Source organism: Protopterus annectens, chromosome 3.part0 (assembly GCF_019279795.1).
Source record: "Protopterus annectens isolate FY-2018-M chromosome 3.part0, PAN1.0, whole genome shotgun sequence".
Lineage (NCBI taxonomy): Eukaryota > Metazoa > Chordata > Ceratodontiformes > Protopteridae > Protopterus > Protopterus annectens.
The window spans coordinates 1,684,469,188-1,684,482,040 of NC_056731.1; the positions used below are offsets into that span (position 1 = coordinate 1,684,469,188).

The following is a 12,853-nucleotide window of genomic DNA, read 5'->3' on the forward strand; positions in this document are numbered from 1 at the left end:
CCACTGCCAATTATGAGTGGACAGGTGATCCGCTGTGGCAACCCCTAACCGGGAAAAAGCCCAAAGAAGAAGAAGCAGTGACATTGTAATACGACCAGCTAATAAAGGCAATTCTTTGTTGTGTTAGATAAAGATTATTATGTTACTATGAATACCATGCTTAGAGATGATAACACATGTACCAGTATAGAACTTTATTCTGTATAAAAGTTAATTGAAAGGTTCACCAAGTCTCTTGTTAACTGCTTTGAAGAAACAGTTATTTCTAAAGATCTGTTACAGTACCTTATAGTAGAACATCCTATTGTACCCACACTGAATGGTTTGCCAAAAATACATAAAAATCTTGTAACTCCAGCTTTTACACCTATAGTGACTGGAGGCGGATGGCTAACCGAACTGGTGTCCTTATATGTAGAAAGACATTTAAGACCTATTTTAGACAAGTATGCCATTGTTTTACGTGATACCGAACATTTCCTAAGTGATTTCTACTCTTTTCTTGAGAGTTATGTTGAAACTGGTACAGAGATTATGGTAATGTTAGATGCTGCATCTCTGTTAATAGTTATACCTAACCAGATAGGTCTTTCATATGTAAAATCATTTCTTAAAGAAGAAGGCTCTCTCATTGATGAAAAAATAGAGTTTATTTGTTATCTTATAGAGCTGGTACTAGAATATAATGTTTTTCATTTGTGAAGCAATATTACTTGCTGACCTCTGGCATAGCTATGGGCACATCTTGTGTCAATAGCTACGCCAATATGGTCATGGCATACTGGGAAAATGCAAACATCTTAAATGCTGAACAGTTCAATGTGCATGTAAAATTTTATTAGTGTTTTGTCGATGACTTATATATTTTTTGGAAAGGAGACCTTGAAAGTTTAAATAATTTTCTATGTGCTATAAATACAAGTACCTCCTTTCTTAAGTTAAGGATGAAACATTCTTGCACTCACAGATTTCCTTGATTTAACCCTGTATATGGGTATAGATGGAAAGTTGCATGCTAAGAGATATAGAAAAACACGTTATACACATAGTTATCTTGAACGAAATAGTATGCGCCCACCACATATTTCTGAAAATGTGGTAAGAGGTTAACTTTTAAGAGTTTCTAGACTTCATGACCAGGAACAAGAATTTGAAACAACTATGTGTTCCACTAGTATGGAATTTATAGAACATGGTTATAAACCTTTTGAAGTTAGTAAAGCATGCGAGAGGGTTAAGTCAGACAGACAAAGTAGTGGACGTCCATTTTTTTCACGTAAAGAAAACATAAGAAAGACTGCCCATAATAATTGTTATAGTAATGTAGCTTATTGTATGACTTTTAGTACTGACAGCATAGATATAAAAAATATTATCACAAAAAATTGGCATATTTTATCTTCTGATCCTAATCTACGTGAGCTTGTCAGTGCAGGTCCAAATTTTGTTTATAAAAATAAAAAAATGTTGAAAAGACAGCTCTGTTTACCTAATACAAGTAAGCTAAGGCAACCTAGTATTAGAACAACTGGTTTTGGCACCTCTATCTGTGGCAAATGCACTTTTTTGTAAATACATTGATGTAGCTAATACATTTATTCAACCAAACTATGGTAATCATTATATTTTCAAAGTTAATTGTGACACTAAAAACTTAGTTTACCCAGAACAGTGTGTGACTTGTTCAAAGTTTTATATAGGAAAAACTAATAAGTGACTTAAGGAATGAATTAGAGACCATTATTACTGTGCTAATAAGGGCCATAGCTATAGTGCCCTAGCTAAACACATTCTAGAGAAAGGCACTAACCATTGGTTCAAGTTTATGGCAGTAGAAGTAATGTATGAAAGTTTTAGGTTGGGTGATATAACTAATGTCACAGAAGGGAAAGAATTAAGATGGATTCTCAAATTATCAGCACATAGAGGTGCAGGTTTGAATGAATCAGTACCTCTTAAGCCAGTTCTTAAAGAAAGAAAGCTTTTTAAATATGTATCTTGCTATGTGTGCCTTTATGCCAATAGCCCCCTATGGTTTCTGCCTTAAAAGAAAGTCGTGCCTTTAAAATGTTTATGGCTATTTTATCTGCATGTTTTTTATTGGTAGATATTTAATTGACTGTATTTTAAATATCTGAGATGTTGCTGTTTATTTGTATGGTCTGAAGAAGCAATTTTATTGCGAAAGCACTTACCTGTGTTCGAATAAAAGTCTGTTTAGATTTTATACTGCTCTTTGCCATTTGGTTTTATTGGTTTGCTGTAGTGCTGTGTTCTACATTTTTGTTCATTTTATTCGGTTCGTGGTTGAACACAGCTTTGCGGTCAGCAGGACTTGTTTGACCATATGGTTAAGAGTCATGTTTAAAATGGATTTATTTTTGCTAATTCTTAACCTGGGTGCTGATTATTTGGAATTTTCAAGAACTGTAAATTCCTTTGGCATTCATTTTTTAGCTATGATGGTAAAAAAAAAAAAAAAAAAAAAAAAAAAAAAACAGTAGACTCGAAACTGCTATTAGTTAAAAGAACACAGTTCTTTGCTCCATTATCAGAGTGTGCACCCATAAATTAAAAAAAATGGAGTTATTAACTACATACAGTGCAGGATAAGAATTTGACTACAGATGCAGGGACTATTCAGGTTTTACAACAGCAGTTGAAAAGTAGAGTATTGTTTTGAGAATATGCTAAAGTCCTTTAAGTACTGTCTTTGATGGAAACAAAGGAGATCATACTGAAAGCTACTAAATCCATTCAGAAGGCAATGCAGCTATGTGTTTGACACACAATATAGAAAATGCTTGTAGAAGTAACATAATGCATAACAACTGAAAAGTTATGAAGGTTAACAGTAAAGTTTTCCAAATGATGGGAGGATTCATGTAAGTTTCTGAATAAAAAGGGATGTAATATTTAAACTATCATAGAAGCAGACACAGGAAATATATACAATCAATAATCATAACAGATGGGGACCTTAAAAATGCCAAAAGTGCAATGTGTCTCTACTGCAAACCATATGGTTGCTTAGCAGAAACCTTCAACCCTTCAAAAAGCCAAACATTCCAAACCCTTTGTCCAGCTTTTCCACTACATATTGTGGTCACGCAAAAAACAGAATCAAACTCAGGTCACCAGGGTTACAGTAAAGGCTCTACCATTTTAGGCCACAGTGGGGTGCATTAATCTAATAAGAAACAACTTTCTAAAAATATTTAATGTTTTTTGTGTGTGTGTGTGTGTGTGTGTGTGTGTGTGTGTGTGTGTGTGTGTGTGCTTGCGTGCGTGTGTGTGTGTGTGTGTGTGTGTGTGTGTGTGTGTGTGTGTGTGTGTGTGTTAAAAATAAATTTGGTAGAAAAGATTTAGTGGCTATAAAAAAGAAAGAATGCACAAATGTGTGAATGTTCATTTATGTGAATCACATATGTTTGAATGTAGTTTTTTTCTAGTCTAAGTAAGCAGGAGTGTGCAAGACATTTAATTTTAAAATGAAAAAGTGACAGTTGTGGAGATGTGCAATACTGTGTTATAGCAGATGGTGTGAATATGCAACTATCTGTGGGTTAGGGTTAAAGTAATGGTTATATAAGTGGATATATTCAGTACTGTGCATGTTTTGTTTTGTTTTTTTGTTAGATTTGTTCTGTGTCCTTTTGAATTTGTATAGTGATACCATTAAGGAAAGAGTTTCTAGTCAATTCATTTGTAAAGTTAGGGTTAGTGGCAAAGGTAAACTTAAGGTTTTATTTTAAGTTTACTATACATGAGTAAGTTGGTTCTGGTGGTATAGTCTAATCCTTAACCCTAACCATTACATTACTAAAACCCTTTCCCTAATAGCATCACTATGAGGACGACACTTGATCTTGGTTTTGTAGCTTGGGTTTACTGATATAGGACTTTTTAGTAGGAGAGAAGTATTCATTATTTTGTTTCCCTCTTACATGTCATTCAGTATTTTCAGATTCTTTCTTTTTTGTTTTACCAACTTTCCTACCTTTCATGATCTAATCATAGATATAGATATAAATATAGATATAGATATATAGATATAGATATAGATATAGATATAGATATAGACATATGTGAATGATTAGATCATGAAAGCACATGTTAAATGGTCAACACAAAAGATCGACTACATGCCAAACATTCATTCCACCAACAAAACAATACCTGAAGCTCAGTACATTGAAAAAGTTTTTATACTTTACATCACACTATTCAAATTAAATGGTATAGTTTTTGGACATAGAAATTTGCAAGAGACTTGGATACAGGAAGCTTAGGTACAAGGATTTAAAAAAGTAAGGCAGCAAGCATTCTTGTGTTCACTACAGTAGTGCACATCCAAAGGGCCAAAAACTGAATGTAATTGGAAGCCAGATGATTAGTGTCTAGAGGCAGTCCTGTGAAGAAACAGATTTTGAACAAAAGACACAGAAAGATTACTGTGAACTAAAAGTTAATGAAATTGTAGAGTAAGTGAAGAAAGAGAGGACAAGGAAATTCAAACCAATATTATTAGGAGGTGAAGTTGAAAGAGAACAAACTGGTTAGTTACTGATGGTTAGAAACAAGATAGAACTCTGGGGACAGGGATATGCTTTAATAAGAACAGTTTCGATATTACAAGCATTATAAGAAACAATTGTAAGATTCTGAAAGTTAATGCAACCATCTCTGCGGATGTGGGTGAAAGCCCTTACTTTTATAACATCAAGGGGGTTTAGGTACTTGCAGGTTCATTGCTAAAACTCCATTTTATTCTGATGAGAAAACAGGGAAACATAAGGTGCTAAAGATCATTTCAATTGTGGTAGTAAGAATGTTGTCTATGTTGCTGCATGCATCTCTTGTAATGATTTTTATGTTGGTAAAATGGGTAGGAAACTTTAGCAAAATGTACAAAACCATGTATATGCTATAAAAGGCAAAGCTAATTACTATACGTTATAAAAGCATTCCATATTATGTAGACATTTTAAGAAATATGTGTTTTATGTTACAGGGAATGTGAGTACTTCTGAAAGAAGAGGAGATACTGAGTTGTTGCTTGACAGGAGGGAAGTTTTCTGGCAACTTGAGCTGGCAGTTAACATTCCCCTTGGCTTGAATGAATGTAGAATCAATGCAGAACTGAAAAATAGGAAACTGAAGTAGTAGTATTTCCATCCTATGCTGTGAATGTTCTGTGCTGTAATGGTTTATACATTAACTTTACAGACAGAAGGTCTGATGTTCACTTCTTTGCATTAACTTGAACACTGCTGCTATTTTATTTTATTTTATGCAAATTTTTCACAGATATATTTTTAATGTGTTAAGCTATAAGAAGTGGAGTGCTTGTGAGCTGGAATGTATGTTGATTGGCATAAATTGAACACGTCATTTGCAACAGAAGTTATTTAAACTTACTTGTGCTTTAAAAGTTTATTAGTCTGATGACATCAATCAGTAATGAAAGGATGAAAGCATTAACAAATAAATCATCTTTTTGGATTTACTAGCTGGATTAGACTGTTTAGTTATATCCATGTATATATATATATATATATATATATATATATATATATATATATATACATTAAATAAATATTATAAATATTTTTATAACATTAAATATATATATTAAATAAAAAAAAATATATATATATATATATATGCTTACATCATGAATCATGAATGCAGAATATATTAAATGGTCAACAAAAGATTGACTACAGCATGCCAAATATTCATTTCACCAGCAACACAAATACTTGACACCCAGTAGATTGAAAAAGGAATACAAATTTCTTTCCTGATCTGTAAACCTTAACTTTACAGACATAGCTTTCAAATGTCCAGATTTTTGCAGAATGGCCAGATTTCTGACATATTTTTGGTCCATTTCTCATAAAATTGTAGTTTTCTGGCAAATCATTCAGGACTGAAGTCAGGAAATAATGGCAAACATTTGGTTTTCAAACTTCATATCCCTCAGAAATTAATTCTAATGCAAAACCTGCTATTCTATCAACTTTCTAAGGTTGTAAGAGCAATATTTAAAACGTGTCCCTATTTTTGGGCCTTTAACCCTGCATTATTTATGGCTTTGTCCAGATTTCTTGCTCTAAGAAGTTGAAAGGTATGCATCGAACCATTCAGACCAATTTTGTCTAAAGGTATGCATAGAACCATTCAGACCAATTTTGTCTAAATAGTGATAGTGTTACAGAAATGTTTTTCTTAGGTAAGGTGTATGGTTAGGGTTAGGACGCATTACTATGGTGGGCTGGGATCATCAAGCCTATACTAAATAAGAGTATTTTTCTATCAGTTGTAAAGGAGGTCTTAGTTCTCCTGATCCTCAAGAAACCATTACTGGATTCCAAATGTGTGTTATAATTTCTGTCTCATCCCTGTCTTGTCTTTGTTAGGTAGAGTTATTAAGAATGGGATTTACATATTGGTTGAATCACATTTTACAGCTGGAGACCATGTAAAGCAGTATTAGTCCATTTCCCTACTCATCATCCCAATGAGACACCCTTTATGTGAGTAATAAGTAGTCTTCTTGGGGCAAAGGATCTACTCGTTTTATTTCTTATACTGGTTTTACTTGATTTCTCTGCATCATTTAGTGCAATTGATCCTAAATTAATATTTTTGCTAATAGTGTAGTGTTTTTTCCACCTTAGACTGGGGTGCCTCCTTTCTCACTGGACATTCCAAAATACGGGTTTAGAGACATAATTATTCCTGTTGAACTTTGCTTCAGTGTATAATATTTCAGGATTCATTCTAGATTGTTTTCTTTTTTTTTATCATTTAAAATGTTTATATTGCCCATGAAGGATCTTATGATAAGGGAGCATAGCTATCTCTCCCGTGTTGATAATGCTCCATGGCATTTTTCCTGTCTTGCTATGGAGAATTTTAATATCATGTCAGATATGGAGATTATCCATCAGTTATTATGCTATAACTGCCAGAAGCTCAATGCTTTACAGAGGCTTTAGCACTACATGCTACCCTTTGAGCTTCATCTGCTCCTCCTTGTCACTAGTCATCATCTCTGATGGCAGCAAACTTGGGTTTGCATGTAAAGTGCAAAATCCTGATATGACCTTGGCCAACCCTAAGAGACCAGGTGTCAGTCATTGTCAGTTTGGTATCATATGAAGAACATTTGCTAGGATCATGGGATGAGCCGTCTGTTGTTGCTCATTGTCTTGGTTTCATCCCATCTTGAGTATCACAATATGCTTTGCCTATAGTTCTTGGACACTGGGATTCACTGGTTGTAGACAGTACAGACTTTTGCAACTTAACCCCATACAAGATATTAGCATACCAGTCCCACACTGCAGGGGCTGCTTGTCTGGTACCAAACTTATTCACCCTTTACCCTCCCCTTCCCTCCTGACTCAATCTCTCAGACCTGTTATAACATCCTTAACTACCTCACTTCATCTCAACTCCCTCCTGACTCAGTCTCTCAGACCTGTTATAACATCCTTAACTACCTCACTTCATCTCAACTCCAAATCCATATCCAACTGACTTACACCTAGCTTCCTCTCACTACCACATATACTACTCACTCAGTCTCCTCTCTTACTACTCTATCTTCCCCTTCCATCCCATTAGCCCTTCTAGCTTATTCCACCTTTGTGTGGAGCATTTGCTTTATATCTGTTTGAGTTTAGTGCAATATTTGTATATAAGATTTAGGTTTATGAGTTTAGAACATTATCCATTTGAGCTTAGTACTATCTGTGTATACATGCTACCTTTATTCCTAGCCTCTAGCTAGATATTGGTATATCTGTTCATTACTATGTTTCATATTGTATGTACAGCTGTTTGCTGCAGTATGTATTATTTGTCTGTTATATGTATATTCACTTGTTCTTCATGTACCCTGTTGCTCATTTATTGTTCTGTGTAGCTTTTCTCTCCGGGCCTCCACTGAAAAAGGACCTGTGTCCAGTTGGAATTTCCCGGTAAGCAAATTTAAATAAATAAGTAATTAATTAATTAATTTAATTAATTTAAGTCTTGGTCAGGATGTTTATGTTTTTGCAAGATATTAGTCCCTCTTAAACAAAGAGAACTGATAGTTACCTTAATGCTCATCACATCCACTCTGCTTTGCCACCCTGGGGCTGTTGTTGATTCCTATCATGGAGATAGAGACATCTCTTTTGTGCAGCTTTGCTTACAAAGCTCTTCGACTCTTGAAATTACCACCATGGTATATTCTGTGTTGTCCCACCTCAGCATGCTTTAAGTAATTCCTATAGAGCTATATTTCTGTTCAATCCTTGCTTTGATTCCTGTATATCTATCTTTCTGTTCTATCCTCGCTTTAAGTAATTCCTATAGATCTATCTTTCTGTTCTAGCTTTGCTTTCAGTGATTCCTATATATCTATCTTTCTCTTCAGTCCCTGCTTTAAGTAATTCCTATAGATATTTATTTATTTATTTTCAGTTTGATTACCGGGGAAGTCCACTGGGCCAGAACATGCCCATTTTCAGTGGAGGCCCGGGAGAAAAGCTCCGTAAGCAAATACAATACAATAAAGGTTACATAATGTTAAAAGAAGAATACATGTATAAAATTCATACAGGCAGGAAATGCAAAATGCATAAAATGTACATCATAAAAACTCAGATAACAGATAATAGAGAAAACAGTTTACAGGTATTTCCATTCAGCGCAGCATGATCAACTGTCAAATAAAAAGATTTGTGGTTTCTTGTGTGTTTACATTAGTAGGGAGGGCAGTTAGCATGCATATGTTTTAGTTAAATAGGTAAAAAAATTGCTGAGCAGGCAATAGAAGTACTGTGATATTTACAATATTTACATACTTAGAGTCATGTGAGAGAAATTGCTTAATCAGTGACTGTCAGCTTAAGTCTATTTTAGGAGAACAGAAATAATAGTTTGAGGGTAGAGTGGAGAGCTCATAGGGGAAATTGAATTTAGGTAGGGTGTAAGCAGGAACATTTCCGTTTGGATGACAGGAATGAGAAAAGTTGGGTCTTGAAGGTTTCAGAGTTTGGTATAGTCCTAAGTGAAGGAGGGCGAGAGTTCCATTTCTTACCTAGAGAGAAAAAGAGTAGATGCTGGCCAGCAGGACATATGGGTTTGTGGATAGAGATTAAATGTTGGTGTTCAGATCTCAGAAATCTGTTTGGGATGTATGGGGGAAGGATGTTTGTTAAGGCTGGGCATTTATCTGGGTAGAATATTAACTTGTGAGCAGTGATTAGTTGAAGATAGTCTAGGTGGTTAGAGTTCCAGCCAGTTGAGTGATTATAGGGTAAGGCAGTGGTGAGTAGAGGTTTTGGATTTAGTTGCAAATTTAGAGATCTTATTATAGCAAGTTTCAAGTTTTGAGGTGTTGGAAGAAGACAGATTAGTTAGAAGAGGGGCTCCATATAGCAAGGAAGGTAGAAGGTAGGTAGTTGCCAAGGAATGCCTAGAGGAGTTGGAGAGAAAGCGGTTATTCCTGCAGAGCATACCTAACTTTTGGTGAGTTTTCTTTATGTTTTGTTGTATGTGAATATCGAATTTAAGGTGTTCTTCTATGGTAATGCCAAGAAGTTTTAAAGAAGGGACCACTTCTATAGCAGTGTTGGTTTGGCTTAGGACTTTGAAAGCATTTTTGTTGTAAGAGAAAGCCCTGGCAGGAGGGAAAAGTAGTATTTTAGATTTATTTGAGTTGAGAGAGAGATGGTTTTGGTGCATCCAGTTTTCAGTAGTAGAAAATGCTATTTGGGTTTTAGTAAGTAGTTCAGGAAGGTTAGAGGCAGTACAGACTAATGTTGAGTCATCAGCATATTGGATAACTGTTGTGTCAGGGATGACAGTGTGAAGGTTATTAATGAAGATGTTGAAAAGCATGGGTCCAAGGATGGACCCCTGGGGAACGCTGGTGGGTGTTGGCAAGAAGGAAGAGATAGAGTTCTTCCATCTGACAGCTTGAGATCTGTCAGATAGGTAACTGGAGAACCAGGATAGAGTATTAGGGGAGCGATTAAGGTTGGTGAGATGAAAGAGAAGGTGTTTATGGGAAATGGTATCAAATGCTTTAGAGAGGTCTAGCAGAACAATGGATACTAGTAGTCCAGATATATCTTTCTGTTCTATCTTATTTAGATGACTAAGTTAGCCAATGCCATTATTATCAGTGTGAGCATTTAATCTATACTATATTTTTTATTTTCTTATGATTTTTGTAGCCTGTATTATATGTTTAGTTTAGCTGCAGTAATAAAGATAAAGGCAAAATTATTTGGATATATTTCAATATGCACTGCTAAGATGAAAATTAATTGGCCCACACTAAAAAGTATCGGTACTAGTTGCACAAAAGATGATATAACCAAACTGTTTACTTCTTTGTTTAGGCTTTTTGATTATCATGGACGTGTCCCTCCACTGCCACGTACAGTAATTCCACTGAAACGTCCACGGGTGACTGTACAGCCAATTCGAAGAGGCAAGAGTTTATTTACACTAAAAGGGGTCTCAAAATCTGTATTATCTGGAAGTGTTTTGTCAGGACCAAAATGTAAGTTCCAGATTAAATTGTTGATCGTTCCTGATTTTTTTAATAATCTGTACCTGCTGTGTTTACATTTGATCATTCATTGTGGCATCTGTACCTACTATGCCATCTGGCAACAATACTTCCAGAAAAGGCAAAGTCAATTTTATTGTTTGATAATTACATTTTTTCTTCTTAAGGATTATAACTGGCCTACCAACAGCAAGATTGACAATTACTATTGCATTTGCAAGTTAATTTACTAGGCAGATGTCTTGGTCTTGGTTCAGTGATAGCATGGTACTTCATGAAATGCTAAGTCATAGAGAAATCAAAGCAGTAGTAAAACAGACTAGATAGCTATCATCACCAGTCACTTAAGCCTTTTGAAAATGTAAGCAATAGGTAGTGCTAGGATATGGGTTGCAAGGTATGTACTCATAAGTGCTACAAGAATGTATTTATTTATTGTCTACATCCCTCTCATATATTTATCAGATCTGTATATCTCTGGGAGATGGATACATTGACTTTGCTGACTAAGTATCTCATGCAATTAGCCATATTATATTGGGAACTGCAATTGTGAATTTTTCCATATGATTCCCTTCTTCATTAAGCAAATCTTTTGTAGGTAAAAATAATTTGATTATAGTTGTTCTTTAAGATGGGAAATAAATCACACTTACTTCTTCATGCAACTTCATTTCTGTTCACATTATATATATAGTTGCCCTTTACAATACAGAAATACTGAAAGCTCGAATTTCAGTATCTCAAGACTGTAAATGTGAAAATGCAAAATCTCGAAAGTGCTTAAGCGCGAATTTGAATATCTCAAATCTGCGCTTATGCAGAGCAACAATGGGACGGAAAATGTTGGGCTGGAATGTTTAATGGAAGTGAAGGTAAGTGAGGGTATGTGAGTGTTACTGTAAGTTGCGCATGTGGGTTAGGGTAGAGAGGTTGTGTTTATGTATGTGTGATGTGTGTGTGTGTGTGTGTGTGTGTGTGTGTGTGTGTGTGTGTGTGTGTGTGTGTGTGTGTGTGTGTGTGCGCGAGGGAGTGTGAAATGTCTGTGTGTGAGTAATGCATTTCTTGACAGTGCGATCTCGGAGTTGGTATATATAAGTAGGGGGTGTGGGGGGTGCAGGGGGGTTTGCCCCCCTGCGTAGATGTAGTGTAGGATTGTGTAGTTTGTGTGTTGTGGGTTGAATGGTGTGCATGTTGTGTGGTGTATGGCTTGGAAATGTTCAGGATATCAGTTTTTCGTGTTTGTGTGTTTCGCGATTGTGGGATGCTCGACTTTATAGTTTCGAGATACTGAAGTTCGAGCTTTCAGTATTTCAAGGTTATAAATGGGGAATCCTATTATACACACACACACACACACACACACACAAACATATATATATATATATATATATATATATATATATATATATATATATATATATATATATATATAAAGATTTCCATGCTTATTCCACATATAGCAGATTTGCTTATTTGTTTGTGTGTGTATGTATGTATGTACATATTGTCCCTCTGTGTATTGCTTTACAGTGTGTTGGTGCTTTCTTCTTAAAAGTGTGGATCATATCACATCTCTGACAGGAAGAATTACAAAGCATGACTTATTGATGTAACAACTCAATAGCCTTTTCCCACATTTAAGGAATTAGTTTCTTTATTGTGCTTTTCATGGATATTGTAAAATATATGGCCTATACTTGAGAACGCAATTCATGCACAATATGTTCACTTTTTTTACTCGTGTAATTTAATAGTTTATGTTATGAATATATTTCATTACTGGTATATATTCCATAACTTGGTTTTAAAATGAAAATAAATACAAACTTCAACTAATAAACCCAAAAAAGAGGCTGAAGGGTAAAATCCACACTGGTTTAATGTTAGCATTTTCGTACACACCAATAATATGCACTTCTTCAGACATTACATTTCCCAAGAATCAACTATTTTATAGTTCACATACCTAATTGATTAATTCAATAATGACATAATTGATTCAGTATTTGATTAAAACAAGTATTACATTAAATTAAATGAGATTAAATCAAATTAAATTAGATAAGCACTATTTCATAAGAATCCAACTATAAAGAAGTATAATATACTTTAAAATAGATATACCAAATCAAATATGCAGTTCTACTAACCCTATATGTTATCTATCTAATGCTTTCAATTTTAAAAGACATTTGACATAACAGGTCTCATTTAATCCAGGATAAATATGTGCATTGGTTTGAATTTGCCATTTTAATTCTCTTT

The 12,853-nt window shown here is 34.7% G+C and overlaps 1 protein-coding gene across 2 annotated transcripts in view; it reads left to right on the forward strand.

The window, feature by feature from the left end:
• Nucleotides 1-12,853, forward strand: part of RALYL (RALY RNA binding protein like) — a 1,351,009-nt gene that overhangs the window by 910,992 nt on the left and 427,164 nt on the right. For both annotated transcript variants that reach the window (XM_044065722.1, XM_044065723.1), the window contains exon 4: nucleotides 10,413-10,576. In XM_044065722.1, the coding sequence (XP_043921657.1) occupies nucleotides 10,413-10,576 (164 nt within the window). The remainder of the gene's footprint in view (nucleotides 1-10,412; nucleotides 10,577-12,853) is intronic.